An 18,211-nucleotide genomic window follows, 5' to 3' on the forward strand; every position below is an offset into this window, starting at 1 on the left:
TGACAGGAATACTCCCAGGACGTTGCTAAGTGAAGCCTAATCATTACTGCTCACCTCCTCCATCACAGGTGAGCAGTAATGACTAGGCCTCACCTAGCGACACCCTGGGAGTATTCAAGTCAGGCTCCAGGAGGTATGTAAATGGAATACACCTATAGCAAGGACATTATTCAACTTTAGTCAGAGCTGCACAGTTTTTTTTTATCTCCTGACACCCATTATCTACATAGGCAGCTTTTTGGCAAAGGTGAATTATCCAGTTTTAGATACACTTTAACCACTTCCTTGCCAGACACTTTTACCCCCTTCCTGTCCAGGGCAGTTTTCAGCGCTATCACATTTTGAATGACAATTGCTCGGTCATGCAACACTGTACCCATATGAATTTTTTACCATTTTTTTGAGACAGATAAAGCTTTATTTTGGTGGTAATTTATTCACCGCTGGGATTTTTATTTTGCTATGTAAATGAAAATGTCCAAAAATTTTGAAAAAAAAGTGTTTTTCTTATAAACTTTTGCAAATAAATAATCTTTCATCATAAAATCTTGGCCAAAATGTATTCCGTTATCTTTTTAGTAAAAAAACAAATAAGCCAAGTTAGTTTATAACCAAAAATTATAATTTTTAAACTTTTTTTTACATTTTTATATTATTTATGTTTGTTTGTTTGTTTTTTTACATACTGTCACCCTAGCAGTACAGTGACACTACTACTTGTGGGGGGTTAGGATTTTTATTTTTTATTTTTACAGTGATTGCTTTTACACCCATATAGGGTGTAAAAGCAATCATTTCCTCTATCCCCTCATGTTTTGCATTGTATTGGTATTGTTCTGTCACATGTTCTGTCCCCCTTTGTAATGTACAGCGCTGAGCGAACTATTGGCGCTTTATAAATACTGTATAATAATAATAATTTCTCTCTCTGTCTGCATTCTTGCAGCCACTGAGAACTACTGAGTGAGCTGTGATTGGTCACAGCTTGTCACATGGTACAAGGCTGTTGTTAATAGCCTTGTACCATGTGACCTCTGTGATCATTCACAGATTTCACACGTAGTAAGCAATGATGTCACAAGTGACGTCTTGCTTACTACTTTGCATGTGATCACTGATTGGCCAATCAGTGATCACGTGATCGGGACCTCGTACAGAGGTCCCGTCTGATGATCGGTGTTTCACTGTGTCCGGAGGACACAGCTGGAACCGGATCGCGGTGCTGCGCGCTCCCAGATAGAACAGGCGGGTGCCGTTTATGAACAGCAACCCGCCCCTGGAGTGCCACCGTCCTGCCGTTTATAAACAGCAGGCGGACGGCAAGTGGTTAATGCAGCCACCATATCGGGAAGCTACAATATATTACATTTGTGTTCTTGAGTTTGGCTGCACTGCACAGCTCTGCTAGCTGAAGCAATAGAAAAAGTTTATAGTTCCTTCCACAAATTCTTTGGGAACCTAGGATTTTGGTGAAGATTACTCATGGTAAATAACCGAAAAAAGGTTGAAGAAGCACCACTACAATATGTAAGACATCATACCTGGCTGAGCCTGACATCAATGAAGAGGACGACACTTGGATAACAGAAGGGTCATCAGGATCTGAATTAGAACACAGACAATGTGAGGAAACTGGGCCTTCTGAGAGAAGATGCTGGGACAGTCATTTCTTACACATACCAACCTTCCTCATCCTCTTCTTCATCCTGGCTGTCATCTAGACCTTCAGGAAGCTCCTCTTCTGCACAGTCAGGTTCACAGTTTGGCAGAAGCCTACAATGAAAAACAAGCTCAGAATAAATAATGGAAAACAAATGTGAGTAGTGCCTGAAGCCAAATGAAAGCTCAACTCCATCCTGCGGGTTCACTGTTGTCGGGATTCTCCTATTGTCCTTTGTATGCAAACATTGCCGTATCATCTGACTGCATTGTAATGTGTTATTTCTGTAATGCTGCATAAACTCTTGGATTTCAGGTCTAATTGATAGCACTGGAAGGTTTTCTTTAATATGTTGTTCGGTTTGTTGATGATTGAGTCTTTGATACCATTCTGTATATGCTTTGTCATTTTGAGATTTTATGACTTCAACATTAATAAACGTAATTTCTGATAGAAAAGAAAAAAAAAAAAAAAAAAAAAAAAAGAGCTCAACTCCAGGCAAGCTAAGCATATGGATTGGATATAGATTTGGAAACCTTTTTAACTGTCAAAGGATTTGTATATCTGTCCATCCAGTTCTGAGAATTACACAGCTATGCCACACAGCACAAGCCCTGTCTGGTGTAGCAGAACACATTTTGTATTTAATAAAATTTAGTTTAACCACTTGCCATCCGCCTGCTGTTTATAAACGGCAGGGCGGTGGCAGTGCAGGGGCGGGTTGCCGTTCAGAAACGGCACCCGCCTTTTCTAGCTGTGCGCGCGCAGCACCGCAATCCGGTGCCCGCTGTGTCCTCTGGACACAGTGAAACACCGATCGTCGGACGGGACCTCTGTACGAGGTCCTGATCATGTGATCACTGATTGGCCAATCAGTGATCACATGCAAAGTAGTAAGCAAGATGTCACTTGTGACATCATTGCTTACTACGTGTGAAATCTGTGAATGATCACAGAGGTCACATGGTACAGGGCTATTCACAACAGCCTTGTACAATGTGATAAGCTGTGACCAATCACAGCTCACTCAGTACTTCTCAATGACTGCAAGAATGCAGACAGAGAGAAAGAGAAATGATTGCTTTTACATCCTATATGGGTGTAAAAGCAATCAGTGTAAAAAAAAAAAAAATCATCACCCCCCACAAGTAGTACAGTGTCACAATGGTGACACTATACTGCTAGGGTGACAGTATGTAAAAAAAAAAAAATAAAAAAAAAAATAAAAATTTAATAAAAATGTAAAAAAAAAAATGTTTAAAAATGATAATTTTTGGTTTTAAACTAAATTTGGGTTTTTTTTTTTACTAAAAAAATAACGGAATAAATTTTGGCCAAGATTTATGATGAAATATTATTTATTTGCAAAATTTTTATAAAAAAGAACACTTTTTTTCAAAATTTTTGGACGTTTTCATTTACATAGCAAAAAAAATAAAAATCCCAGCGGTGAATAAATACCACCAAAATAAAGCTTTATCTGTCTCAAAAAAAATGGTAAAAAATTCATATGAGTACAGTATTACATGACCGTGCAATTGTCATTCAAAGTGTGATAGCGCTGAAAGCTGAAAATTGCCCTGGACAGGAAGGGGGTAAAAGTGTCCGGAGAGGAAGTGGTTAAAGAGGTAATGCGCAAGGTTGGTGCGCCTTTTGTTTCGCTTTGCAGTACTGGTCGGGCTTCCCCAACCTTGTTTGGAGCTGCACAACCCTATATGGATTGGTGGTCAAATTTTTCAAGTTCTTGTTCCATCCATCCACCACCTATCTGGGTCTCTGAGCGCAGGAGAATTTGTCTCTGGTAGCAGAAGACCCCTTTTGAAGGGGGGGGGGGGGGGATTGGAGGGCACAGGAGCATTAGTGCTCAACTATCACCACCAACAAGGATACTGGGTTATCTGGTGCCTTGAAGGGTGCAGCTCTGGATTATATTATGGATCACTTCTTTTCCAGGATCTAGCAGATTATTATCAGTTCCTTCTTGATTGTGTAAAGTAGTACGAGGAAAACAGCACGCAAAACCATTCTGTGACTGAATATACCTACCTGTGCACAACCAAATACATATCCACTGTGTTTACATCAATAATAATAATACATTTGCGGATTACTCAAATATAAAAGTACAATAAAAAAAAAAGAACTCATACAATTGTTCATAGAAGTTATGTGAAAACTAAAGTATACGCCCAGGTTACACAAATAGCCCAAGGGGCTGATAATGCATAGAACCAGCAAACTCAAATGCTCCTGCGCTTGGGGATGGACTCGATGCTACAACCACATTAAGAATGTCCTGGAACATGCACACCTTGCTGCCCTCAAATGGACCGGGGAAATCCAAATATACTGAATGGGGAAAGAACAAAGAGAGGGCGCACAGGCCTAGTGCATTACCATAAAAAATGTTTAATAAAAAATAATAAAGTAGGTGTTGTACTCACAAACGACAATATAGTCAAGGCACATCATAAAAGAACAGTGGCTCTGAGGAAGAGGCAAGTCCTCGAAACGCGTCAGCCTTTTGGATGTCTAAACTCCCTATTGCGGACTGTTACTCAGCGCGGTGTTGACCCAGCTGTTCTTTATGATGTGCCTTGACTATATTGTCGTTTGTGAGTACAACACCTACTTTATTATTTTTTATTAAACATTTTTTATGGCTGATAATGCATGATATAAGACTTGTGCATTGGAATCATGCATTTGATGCAAACAACTTTCCAGACCAGAAAATATGTTAAGAAATTGGCACTTTTCGTGGTCTGGAAAGTTGAGAGCACCAAGTGCTTGATTTCAATGCATAAGACTTACATCATGCGTTAGCATGTGGACTTTGTTTCACAGAATTTCTATGATCAATTGTATTTTTCGTGTAATCAGTGAATGTATTATTATAAAGACAGTAGAAATATATTTTGGCTGTGCATAAGTATATGCAGTCACAGGTTTTCACATGGTTTTACGCATTGTTTTGGTTTTATACAGTCAGGTCCCTAAATATTGGGACATCGACACAATTCTAACATTTTTGGCTCTATACACCACCACGATGGATTTGAAATTAAACGAACAAGATGTGCTTTAACTGCAGACTGTCAGCTTTAATGGAACAGCTGAGAAGCCAACTGTCCCATTACTTTTGGTCCCTTAACAAGTGGGAGGCACATATGCAAACTGTTGTAATTCCTACACCGTTCACCTGATTTGGATGTAAATACCCTCAAATTAAAGCTGACAGCGGTTAAAGCACATCTTGTTCGTTTCATTTCAAATCCATTGTGGTGGTGTATAGAGCCAAAAATGGTAGAATTGTGTCGATGTCCCAATATTTATGGACCTGACTGTATATGACCGTGCTATAATTTTATTTCTATATTTTACCCATGTGTGCAATAATAATTTATTTTTTATGTACTACAGCATAGGTGCCTTAAGTCAGCTGGGTGTATTTTGTGGCTTGTTTTCAGTGACAGGAGACTTGACTTTACTCTGCTGCAGTCAAATAACACTTAGAGGTCTTGTCTCTTCCTCAGCCTGTGACTGGACAGTACAAGGATAAGCAGCACCGATGTGCCCATCTCATTCACTGTGTTCTCTCTACTATCATCAAGCTCTTTAGCACATGAGCAGTACAGTACAACCAATCAGCTTTTTGTGCTGCTTCTCTCTCTCCCAGTCTAAGCTCTACAGCAGTATGGTCATGTAAGACCATATTGTTTGCTTAACCCCTTCCAGTCCGGACACTTTTACCCCCTTCCTGTCCAGGCCAATTTTCACACTTTGAATGACAATTGTGTGGTCATGCAACACTGTACCCATATGAATTTTTAGCACTTTTTTTTTTAGACAGATAAAGCTTTATTTTGGTGGTATTTATTCACCTCTGGGATTTTTATTTTTTTTCTATATAAATGAAAAAGTCCCAAAATTTTGAAAAAAGTGTTTTTCTTATAAAAATTTTGCAAATAAATAATATTTCATCATAAATCTTGGCCACAATGTATTCAGTTATCTTTTTAGTAAAAAAAAAAAAAAAAAAACCAAATTAGTTTATAACCCAAAATTATAATTTTTAAAATTAGCTTTTTTTTTTTTTAACATACTGTCACCCTAGCAGTACAGTGTCACCATGGTGACACTGTACTACTTGTGGGGGGTGAAGAAGATTTTTTTTCTACACTGATTGCTTTTACACCCATAAAGGCTGTAAAAGCAATAATTTCTCCTTCTCTCTGGCTGCATTCCTGCAGCCATTGAGAAATACTGTGTGAGCTGTGATTGGTCACAGCTTATCACATGGTAGAAGGCTGTTGTGAATAGCCTGGTACCATGTGACCTCTGTGATCATTCACAGATTTCACACGTAGTAAGCAATGATGTCAGAAGTGACATCTTGCTTACTACTCTGCATGTGATCACTGATTGGCCAATCAGTGTGCATGTGATCACTGATTGGCCAATCAGTGATCACATGATCGGGACCTCGCACATAGGTCCTGTCCGATGATCGGTGTTCCACTGTGTCCGGAGGACTAATCACCCAACACCATAAAAGTAAAATACAATACAACTTACTCTTGCTCACTTGCAGAATCGGGTTGGTCGCTGTCTTTCACACAAGCTCGATTAAGATGAATGGTTGAAATTTGAGAGGCCACGACAGTTATATTCTCTCGCTGTGATGTTTCCCCAGTAAAAGGAGGTTGGGGTTCACTTGGTATACTAGAAGTCTCAGTAGTTTGATATGAGGTACCAAGATTATTAGAGTCCCTTTCGGCAACATTCAAATTGTTGCTGATTAGTTTGGTGCAGACGTTGGCACTGCAAAGACCAGCACTGTCCTCATTAAGGCAATGACCATTAGATATCAGGCTGCAAGGAGCGGTGTTATTTGGAAGGCCTGGATAGAAGGCAGGTGGAGATTTTTCATCACAGCTAGTAAATGTCTCTTCCTTTTGGTAGACTGCTTTGGGTGAAATGTCAAAATGTCTTCCAGTTAATCGTCTTACAGCCTCTGTGAGTTGGACCCCTTTGTAAGGAACATTGGTAAAGTTGTTATGTATTGGACACATAGCTTCCTCCGTTTTGGCTGCCCCTAGAATACTGGAAGAAACATTCCCTGTACTAATACTATTGTGGGTTAATGTTGGAACCCCGCTACTGGGCAAGACGGAGTCTACTCTCTCACCATTATGCCAGGAAGCTGACTTTGCTCCAACATGTGGAGAAGTGTTGTTCTTTCTATTGTCCCCCTGTGGAGGCAAAGGCACTTTAGCACTGGTAGGACGTAGGAAAGAGTTCATAAGTAGGGCTGGCCTGGAAGCATCTGAAGAAAGTTTTGGCGATACACTTGAAGGTCTTCGGATACCAACTTCAGTGAGCTCCCCTGCTGCACTAGGCAGAGGAAACTGATCTATCAATGAGGAGGTCATGGCACCAGCAGTTCGGAGAGATTTAGGAAAAGGCCTGACTGGAGGACAGTGGTGAGAGAAGGAGTATGACCTCTGATCGTCTGCTTTTGTTCTTAAAGATGGAGATTCAGTTCTACTGTAAGGTCTCTGGTGAATCAACGGTCTATGGAAGACCAAAGTTCTTTCAAGAGTTTCAAAGTATTTTGGCAGGGTCCGTGGAGGAGTTGGTGTTATAGACACTGCCTTCTTACTTGGCTCAGTAAAACAATAAGCATGGGAAACCATACAGTGAACATGTTGACCACTGTAGCCAAAATGAGCATTCTTCTTCTCCAATTTCCAGATAGGCAAGACTTGTGTTGTCACGTGGCTATTTTTGGGGGTTTTGGGTTTCTCCAGCTGACACCGGGTCAGCTTTGGAATACAGTCACATTTAAATTCTGCATCATTCACCTGAGCCCCAACAGATGCCATTAATGGCCATATCATTAGATCTTAGTCCACCATTTAATACATCTTCATCAATGGCACATGGCTAAATATCCTGACCAGCGGACACTTGGGCCTAAAAGAGAAGAAAAAAGAAAAAAAAAGAAAAAGAAAACCATGACTAAGGTTATTCTAGTGCAGGGGTGGGCAAACTTTTTGACTTGAGGGCCGCAATGGGTTCATAGATTGGACCCGGGGGCCGGACCAAGAGTAGATGAATGATGTGTATGTGTCATCCATAGTAAGTATAGTAATATTCCCCCATAGTAAGCATAGTAATTAATCCCCCATATAGTAATTCATCCCCCATATAGTAATTCATCCCCCATATAGTAATTCATCCCCCATATAGTAATTCATCCCCCATAGTAATTCATCCCCCATATAGTAATTCATCCCCCATAGTAATTCATCCCCCATAGTAATTCATCCCCCATAGTAATTCATCCCCCATATAGTAATTCATTCACTTACCTTTGCTCCGCGCGTTCCTCTCGCCGTGTTCCCGCGCCGTTCCGGTCTTCAGGGCGGACTGTGAGAGGAGCCTAGCTCCCCTCACCTTCGTCATGCTGCCCCGCCTACACACATCCTGACAGCATCACGCTCCACGGGCCGGATTAAAAGGTCCGCCGGGCCGTATATGGCCCACGGGCCGTAGTTTGCCCATTGCTGTTCTAGTGTATGCAAATCCTAACTTTGTATATTTTACAGACCAAAAGAAAGTAAATAAGTAATGAAAAAAAAAAACATATGTCTGATGTGTGTAAAATGGATTTGAACGGCTGCATGCATTTGTGATCATTTGGGGTTTGTAAGTCCACTGTAATGTTCATTTGTACCTATTGATATGCCTATTAGAAGTATTGATTGTTTGTGATATTAGGGTTGATTTACTAAAACTGGAGCGTGCAAAATTTGGTGCAGCTCTGCATAGAAATCAGCTTACGGGTTTTATTGTCAGTGCTTAAAAAGGAACTCCACTTTTGGTGAGGAAAGAGTGAAGGAGAAAAATTACCTGTTTGCAAAAATTTATAACAAAGGAAAATTTTTTTCTCAAATTTTTTTGTTTATTACGCAAAAGAAATCTCTATTTGTGTGAAAAAAATGATAAAAATGTCATTTGGGTACAATGCTGCATGACCGCGCAATTGTCATTCAAAGTGCGACAGCAGTGAAAGCTGAAAATTGGCCTGGGCACGAAGGGGGTATAAGTGCCCGGTAGGCACGGGTTAAATCGAGCCTTTTCACTAGTGATTTATATCAACTTGATTTAAATCAAATCCACCCTGCTTGTATCTTAGTGCAGACTTCTGGGAAAATCAGTGAGCCAATCACATAATCAGGAAATGTGATTTTATGCTGCACTTTACTGTTTCACATTCATTAACCACCTCCCACCCGGACGTTGTATATAAACGGCCGGACGGTGGCAGTGCAGGGTCGGGTGGCCGTTTATAAACAACCTCCCCGCATCCTGTTTGCGCGCTCTCTGTGAGCGCGCAGCATCGCAATCCAGTGCCAGCTGTGTCTTCCAGACACAGTGAAACACCGATAGTCGGTTTGGTTATAAGCTAATTTGGGTTATTTATTTTTTTACTGAAAAGATAACGGAATAAATTTTGGCCAGGATTTATGATGAAATATTATTTATTTGCAAAATTTTATAAGAAAAACACTTTTTTCAAAATTTTTTGACTTTTTCATTTGTATAGCAAAAAAAAAGAAAAATTCCAGTGGTGAATAAATACCACCAAAATAAAGCTTTATCTGTCTCAAAAAAATGGTAAAACATTCATATGGGTACAGTGTTGCATGACCGCGCAATTGTCATTCAAAGTGTGATAGCGCTGAAAGCTGAAAATTGCCCTGGACAGGAAGGGGGTGAAGGTGTCCGGACTGGAAGTGGTTAAATGATTTAGTGTGTCATTTCAGCCCTCTGCTCCCTTTTTCCTGAACTCACAGACAAGCTGTATAAATTCAGCACTTTGAATGGATGTAGAGAAGACTGTAGATAAACAGGTACAACTTATGTAGGATTTGTTTAATCTCTATGTATCATCTGAGGCCAGTCACTTCTCTGAGTATATGTAAGGGTTTACAATAACTGTGATTTCATTAAAAATAAATTATAGGCATTGCACTGTAGACAGTGTGACGCCGACCAGGGCTTGATAATCTGCGCGGTACCTGATACGCGGCTGACAAAGAGCTGTAAACAGAGTCATCGGCCAATTAGCCCAGCAACCGGTAGAGCTCACATTAAGCATGGCTCAGCGCAGTATTAATTAAGCCTTTCCTCCGCTGTTCTCTTAAGATATTAATGAGGATGAGTTTCCCAAAGCCAGCTTAAATGCCTGAGAGGTGCTAGCTCAATAATAGGATTTCAGCACGGATTAGCTTTTAAAAACCCTCATAGTGACGGGAGTCACTTTGGGTGGGGGGCCCATGGAACCCAGCTCACTTTAGAGAGGTGGGGAGACCCTGTCTGAGCTCCCCATATCCCTCTTATGTGCAAGTCACCCTGTGCCTGTTAGGGGTACAGGGCGATCTGTCCTAATTTTGTGTAGACATGTCTAGGAGATAGGTGGGGTGGGGGTTGTGGATTGTTTGGTGTTGTGTGGCTGCATCCCATTGTTCTATTGTTTGTCTTGCTTGGGAGCAAACTATTGTGGGACTTATGTGTATTAGCTTAGTGAAGGGGGGGGGGGGTGTCTCCAGCAGTCCTCCCTCCTGATGGGACTGTCTGCTGGTGTGAAGTTTGAGTACCTGTGTGTCTCGTTACTAAATGTAGATTGTCCCCGTACTGTGTCATTTTGCAGGGAGGGGGGATTTGTCCCGAGTGTATATATCTTGTATCTGTGTTCAAATAAACTAGTCTTGTATGGTCAGCTGTGGTGTCTGTTGTCGGGTGTTTGGATGGGGAAGCGGTATCCTAACGGAAGTACCCAAGCACAGACTGGGTCGGTTCCGTTACACTCATAATCAAAGGAGAAGTCCTAGTCCTAGAGGCTCTAGAACATAAAAGCAAACATTTAAATCTGTGACAAGAGACAAGGTGAAGCTACTTTATAAAATGACTAAACTAACCCCGACTCCCGTGTGAATATAAATTCAGAAATCAACAAAAACTAGGCCATAAAACGTGGCTATCCATATGCTGTATGTCAGGACAGGTCTATATAAAAAAATTTAAAAAATAAAATAAAAATTCTTCCAACAAAACATGTAGAAAGTACCAAGATGGTAGGGGACAGGTAAAGACAGTAAGATTCACACCGATTCCAAACAGTTTAATTTTTTAAACATTTTTTTTGTTTGCTTTTTATACTTTCATCAGAGTAGTTCGGTGTCACCATAGTAATACTGTACTACTCTGGGAGGGGTTGATCAGGAATTTTTTTTTTCCTCTCTCAAAACTTTGCTGATATATCACTGTGTGAATTGACGGCGCTATACAAGCACCTGTAATAATTATAATTTTATCAACAATGTTTTGAACCGTCATGAATGAGTTTCATTAATGACAGCTGTAATTAATACTGATCTGTGATTGGCTAGATCTAATCACATGGTACTGGGTACTGTGATTGGCCCAGGTACCATGTGATAGCTGAGGGCCAATCACAGCTCACTAGTATATAGTAAACAAAGCAGTTATTATACAGTATTTATGAAGCGCCAATAGTTCGCTCAGCGCTGTACATTACAAAGGGGGACAGAACATGTGACAGAACAATACCAATACAATGCAAAACATGAGGGGATCGAGGGCCCTGCTCTTTCGAGCTTACAATCTAGGAGATATGAATGAGATTCATCCATAACAGCTTTGTTGATATTGTGATCATGTAATCACATAGTGAACAAAGTGGCCCAATGCTGTAAGCAGCAAACCACTGTGGTCATAGGGGGTGGTGAGTGCAGGGGGCAGGGGTCTCTGCCTCCCAAGTTCGAGCGGGCACAATGACGTACATGTATGTGATCAAACAGAGCTGAAGCTGTCAATCACAGTCTGTGTGCTGGAGCTCCCCCGTCACCTTTTTAGCTCTTGGCGTCAGGAAAACTTGTCAGTAGTGACTCATGCTCATAGCAGAGGAAGGAGGTAGCAGACAGAAATGACACTTAGTGCTCTGGATTGAGAAACGTACACACTATAGAGCAGGGTTTCTCAACAAGGGTTCCATGGAACACTAAGGTTCCTCCAGAGGTTGCTAGGAGTTCCTTGAGCAATTCCTGCCTCTCAGATAAGTTTCCACTGACACCATTGATCTTTTTAGCTGTAACGGGGTAATTTTTCCCACTGACCACAAGTGTAAGGACCATTCTTCCCACTGACCATCAAACTGTAGATATAAACAAGGTCCCAGTGGCACTTGCATACGTTTTCTCTGGAGTCTGACCATCACACCAGGGCCTACTACATGGGAGGGCTAGCGTGATCATGTATTTCCCTACAGATGGTAACCTATGGACATGTAAATCTTATACATTGCAGCTGGCAGCCAACATTTTCAATCTCAGCAGGCTGGCCATTACCATATAGGTGGTCCACAAATCTTTGGCTCCAGGCTTTGGTATTCAGTTCCCTGCACTGCTGGGAAATATAAAGTTGTAACTGTTGAACACAGCGGGTGAACATGCTACAGACAATTGCACTTTTTTTTTTTTTTTTTTGCCTCTGCAAAAAACAAAAAAAGAACAGCAAGCAGTGCATGAAACTGAGACAAACTGTTCTGACTCGGCACAATCTATTCCCACAACTGATGGCTCCCGTCCAGCATACACGCCGCCGCCGCGTTATTTTCAGAGCCTGACACCAGGCAGGCTCCAGCGACATTCCCCTTCGCTCATCCTCTCCACCAGCTGACATGACATAGCTTTGTGTCTTAAGAGGCAAAACTAAATAGTTTATGGATTAAAGATTTAAAAACAGCTTAGGTTTTACTATTGAACCGGCCAGGTTTATGGGTCGGCACACTGGCTGCCGATGGCCCCTCTGCCACAATGAACAGCTGAGAAATGTGCGGGAGAATCTGAAGGATGTGTCCTGAGAGCAAAGCAACCACAAGGGAAAGCTTGCTAAGACACAGACAGCGGGAACAATGGCCGGCATCATTTCAAAGAACTCCAGTGCATAGGAAAGGAGGGAATATGGAATGCTTACTTTTACCTTTAACTGTACAGTAAATTATGTTTATTTATTTTTATTTCAGGTACTTCTAGCGCCGTAGATTTACGCAGCCCTTTAAACATATATTGTACATTCACATCAGTCCCTAACCCTCAAGGGGTGTACAATCTAAGGTCCCTAACCCTCAAGGGGTGTACAATCTAAGGTCCCTAACCCTCAAGGGGTGTACAATCTAAGGTCCCTAACCCTCAAGGGGTGTACAATCTAAGGTCCCTAACCCTCAAGGGGCGTACAATCTCAGGTCCCTAACTCACATTCATACATACACATACTAGGGACAATTTAGACAGGAGCCAATTAACCCCTTCACGCCGCATTTCACTTGCTGAAGACAAAACTGAAGGGAAAATGCCCCAAGAACAAGCAGGAACTGAAGACAAACAGTATAAGAAATATGTGCGAGCGCACCTGAAAAGACAATATAGCAGCTGTACACTAGGTAACCATAAAAACCTCCAAAACCATAGAAATCAAAAAGTGCAGCGCTAAAAAGAAACACTAAAATATAAATATAAACAGTTCATGTGATGATTTTAAGTGACATCAGGTGCCTTCATATACTCGTATCTTTCTGGTAGTAAGGTGCTGTGGGATAAGGTGCAGAAAGAATGCACACTTACCAGAACGCACAATTTAATGAGCGTTTGTAAATATGTTTCTCCTGTGGTCATCTACTGGTCAAGGATGGTGTCTGGACTCTAATATCCTCCCTTCAGTGGTCCTGGATGTTTGTCAAGGTGGTCCAGTGTACCCTCCAGGTGATAGCCTATGGACTGCTCTGCAGTGGTAGAGGGAACTCCTTCTCCAGTGGTCAGGTGAATGACTGTGGATTGATACTCCCCAAGGGAGTCAAAGCAGAGACATCTCCATAGTGTAGTAAGTTTAGTAGTAACTTTATTAAGGTAAAACGAGGATGTGTAGAGTAAATATACAAGCGATAATATGGACTAACCGTCCAGTGTTAAAGATGGCCGCCGGAGCTCCACGATGCTCCGGCGGCGTGACGTCACGGCGTTGCTGGCTCCTCCTACGCGTTTCGTGCACACGCACGTCGTCTGGGGGGATTTGCCAAATATTAGTGTTTCTTTTTTAATATTTTAGTGTTTCTTTTTAGCGCTGCACTTTTTGATTTATAAGGAACTGAAGACAGTTGCAGTAGAGGCCTGGCAGAGCATCACCAGGGATGAAACCCAGCGTCTGGTGATGTCTATGCGTTCCAGACTTCAGGCTGTAATTGACTGCAAAGGATTTGCAACCAAGTATTAAAAAGTGAAAGTTTGATTAATGATTATTATTCTGTCCCATTACTTTTGGTCCCTTAACAAGTGGGAGGCACATATGCAAACTGTTGTAATTCCTACACCGTTCACCTGATTTGGATGTAAATACCCTGAAATTAAAGCTGACAGTCTGCAGTTAAAGCACATCTTGTTTGTTTCATTTCAAATCCATTGTGGTGGTGTATAGAGCCAAAAATGTTAGAATTGTGTCCATGTCCCAATATTTATGGACCTGACTGTATATGTAAAGTGCTGTGTAAATTGAAGGCGCTATATAAGTACCTGAAATAAATAAACACACAACCCTGTTATCTTCTGTGATATTTACACTGCGTATCGATGCGGTACAACAGGCTCAAACATGCCTTCTGTTGCGACAAGTCATGTGACTCAGCAGAAAGGTTGAATAAGGGGGTTCAGTTCTACTATTACAAAGATGTGTTAAGATTTTCTGCATACCATTCCGATCCACCTACTGCTCACTGGAAAACATACTGGAAACTGGTCATATTTGTGAAGACAGGAGATGAAAATATGTCCACACAACGAATACTATGCCTCCATTTAACAGGACACAAGCTCCATTCTGTTACAGGGGCCTTACTGACTGCAGGCTGCCATCAGACCACTGTAAAACATCATTGTATGAAGGCTTATGAAAGAAAAACTAGAGGTGGTGCTCACAGGAACCAATCATGTACTTTCATTATTAAAAAAAAAAAAAATAACTGCTGGAATCTGAAAAAATGATTAATATATGTTGCGCTCCCAATCTGAGTGAAAATATAAAATATATATATAAATCAGCTCAATAAATCCCTAAAACATAATCTAAATAATAATCCCAAAAAAAACATCTTAACCACTTCCCGACCGGCCGTTGCATATAAACGGCCGGACGGTGGCAGTGCAGGGTCAGGTGGCCGTTTATAAACGGCCTCCCCGCACCCTGCTTGTGCGCGCTCCCTGGGAGCACACAGCACCGCGATCCGGTGCCCGCTGTGAAACACGCAGTGAAACACCAATCGTCGGACGGGACCTCTGCACGAGGTCCCGATCATGTGATCACTGATTGGCCAATCAGTGATCACATGCAAAGTAGTAAGCAAGATGTCACTTGTGACATCATTGCTTACTACGTGTGAAATCTGTGAATGATCACAGAGGTCACATGGTACAAGGCTAGTCACAACAGGCTTGTACCATGTGACAAGCTGTGACCAATCACAGTTCACTCAGTACTTCTCAATGGCTGCAAGAATGCAGACAGAGAGAAAGGGAAATGATTGCTTTTACATCCTATATGGGTGTAAAAGCAATGAGTAAAAAAAAAAAAAAAATCTTCATCACCCCCCACAAGTAGTACAGTGTCACCATACTGCTAGGGTGACAGTATGTAAAAAAAATAAATTAATAATAATATAAAAAAATAAAATAAAAATGTAAAAAAAAAGTTTAAAAATTATAATTTTTGTTATAAACTAATTTGGATTTTTTTTTTTACTAAAAAGATAACGGAATAAATTTTGGCCAAGATTTATAATGAAATATTATTTATTTGCAAAATTTTATAAAAAAAAACATTTTTTTCAAAATTTTTGGACTTTTTCATTTACATAGCAAAAAAAATAAAAATCCCAGCGGTGAATAAATACCACCAAAATAAAGCTTTATCTGTCTCAAAAAAGTGGTAAAAAATTCATTTGGGTACAGTGTTGCATGACCGCGCAATTGTCATTCAAAGTGTGATAGCGCTGAAAGATGAAAATTGCCCTGGTCAGGAAGAGGGTAAAAGTGTCCGGTCTGGAAGTGGTTAATGATCAAATCCAAAAACAATGTGATCAAAAAACAAAAAGATCAAAAAAACATATAGTGACTACTATAAAAATAAATATAAATACTGAATAATGCAAAGAAGTCTCTGTTGAAATAAGGTGACAACTCCAGTGATGTGATTCAAATAAAATAACAATTTTCCGGAGATTCCTTAGTGTGATTAAGTTGTGCGCTCTCCTTCTTATTAACCTATGATAGGCTTACTGCGCTTTTTGTTCACTTATGGAACTTTTGAAATACATTCAGAAGTACATTCTGGGCATTTGGGAAGGTCTCCTGAGGATATCATTTAAAAAACGCTTCTAAACGCAAACGCGCATAAATGCGGCTAAACTAATGTTTTTTAACCTACGTTTTCCAGCAGTTAATTTCCATCGTTCAGAAGAGTTTTCCAAACGCCCCGTGTACATGAGCCCTTAAAATCCCTGCCAGTCCAAGAGATGCAAAAAGATGTTAGATAAAATTTCCCAAAGTGAAGAGAATTCCCCTCTTGGGCTAGGTTTAGACATGCATCTAAACCTGCTGCACCTCTGAAAAGCCATCCATGTTGACTTTTCAGAGGCAAGTTACAGGTGGTGAGGAGGCAATGTGATGATTCTCTACAGCCTGTAAAGCACCACCATCGTGTGCATTGCATGTGCTTGTGGCCCCTCCCCATTTGCTGGAATGGGTTGCATGCGGCGGGCTCGCCACCTGCCAATCACAATATGTTGGATAGTTTTTGCTGCAGGGCGCGCAGTAAAGCATCACAACATGCGAACACCCCTGATCATTGCCATTGAAAAAATAAAGTGGTTCTAAAAGGAAGGTTTTTTTTACCTTGATGAATTCTATGCATTATGTAAAAAAATGCCTTCTAGGCCCCATCTTGATCCAGCAATGTGCACTACAGCCGCGGTCCTCCCGAGTCCCTATCTCCTCACTGGCTCACACAACGGATGGCCAAATCACGCTCTGTGTGTAAATGGACAATGTCCATGCACAAGAGGCTTACTATTGGAGGCACTCAGTGGATGTGGGAAGAGCCAAGACCGCTGTCGGGGGACCCAAAAAGAAGAGGATCGGGGTCAAATCATGAACACGCCTATTACGTTACAAATTCTACTACACTTTTTTAAATGCAATTTTTGTGAACTGTTCTCCGTAATGTAAAAAAAACAAAAAAAAATTACTTTATACACAAACATATACATGCATTTACAAACAATGTCACACCATGTTTACAACTAACCAAGCTGTAAACTGAACCCCGTCGTGGAGTAAATTGGAGGGAGATTCATGACAGAAGGCAACACAATCTGCTCAGTCACATGGGTGGCAAAAAAAAAAAAAAAAGACAATACACAAAAAAACAAACAAGATCAGATATAGTTGAAAAAAAAAAATGTATGTATGTATGTATGTATCCTAGATTGTAAGCTGGAAAGAGCAGGGCCCTCAATCCCCTCATGTTTTGCATTCTATTGTATTGTTATTGTATGTATGTATGTATGTATGTATGTATGTATGTATGTATGATTGTTAGGTATTGTTATTGTATGAATGTATGTATGTATCCTAGATTGTAAGCTCGAAAGAGCAGGGCCCTCAATCCCCTCATGTTTTGCATTGTATTGTATTGTTATTGTATGTATGTATGTTATTGTATGTATGTATGTTATTGTATGTATGTATGTATGTATGTATGTATGATTGTTAGGTATTGTTATTGTATGAATGTATGTATGTATCCTAGATTGTAAGCTCGAAAGAGCAGGGCCCTCAATCCCCTCATGTTTTGCATTGTATTGTTATTGTATGTATGTATGTATGTATGTTATTCTATGTATGTATGTATGATTGTTAGGTATTGTTATTGTATGAATGTATGTATGTATGATGTATGTATGTATGTATGTATCCTAGATTGTAAGCTCGAAAGAGCAGGGCCCTCAATCCCCTCATGTTTTGCATTGTATTGTATTGTTATTGTATGTATGTATGTTATTGTATGTATGTATGTATGTATGATTGTTAGGTATTGTTATTGTATGAATGTATGTATGTATGTATGTATGTATCCTAGATTGTAAGCTCGAAAGAGCAGGGCCCTCAATCCCCTCATGTTTTGCATTGTATTGGTATTGTTCTGTCACATGTTCTGTCCCCCTTTGTAATGTACAGCGCTGAGCGAACTATTGGCGCTTTATAAATACTGTATAATAATAATAATATGTATGTATGTTTGTATCTCAATATCAGTAATATGGGTGCAGTGCTGCATATAAAAAAACTTTTATTGTTGAAAAATCACAAAAGGGTGAACCAAAAAATGGATAAAGCCATACATCATAGTGTTCAA

At 40.5% G+C, this 18,211-nt stretch overlaps 1 protein-coding gene across 3 annotated transcripts in view; it reads right to left on the minus strand.

Annotated features, from left to right (window-relative positions):
- TTLL4 (tubulin tyrosine ligase like 4) overlaps window positions 1-18,211 on the minus strand; it is a 99,065-nt gene that overhangs the window by 74,974 nt on the left and 5,880 nt on the right. For all 3 annotated transcript variants that reach the window (XM_089683565.1, XM_089683564.1, XM_089683566.1), the window contains exons 2-4: window positions 6,239-7,639; window positions 1,685-1,773; window positions 1,542-1,602 (exon numbers count right to left, since the gene is read on the minus strand). In XM_089683565.1, the coding sequence (XP_089539691.1) occupies window positions 1,542-1,602; window positions 1,685-1,773; window positions 6,239-7,563 (1,475 nt within the window). In that variant the 5' untranslated portion in view covers window positions 7,564-7,639. The remainder of the gene's footprint in view (window positions 1-1,541; window positions 1,603-1,684; window positions 1,774-6,238; window positions 7,640-18,211) is intronic.

This window comes from Staurois parvus, unplaced genomic scaffold, assembly GCF_062004578.1.
Source record: "Staurois parvus isolate SC_StPar_1 unplaced genomic scaffold, SC_StPar_1.0 ptg000315l, whole genome shotgun sequence".
Classification (NCBI taxonomy): domain Eukaryota; kingdom Metazoa; phylum Chordata; class Amphibia; order Anura; family Ranidae; genus Staurois; species Staurois parvus.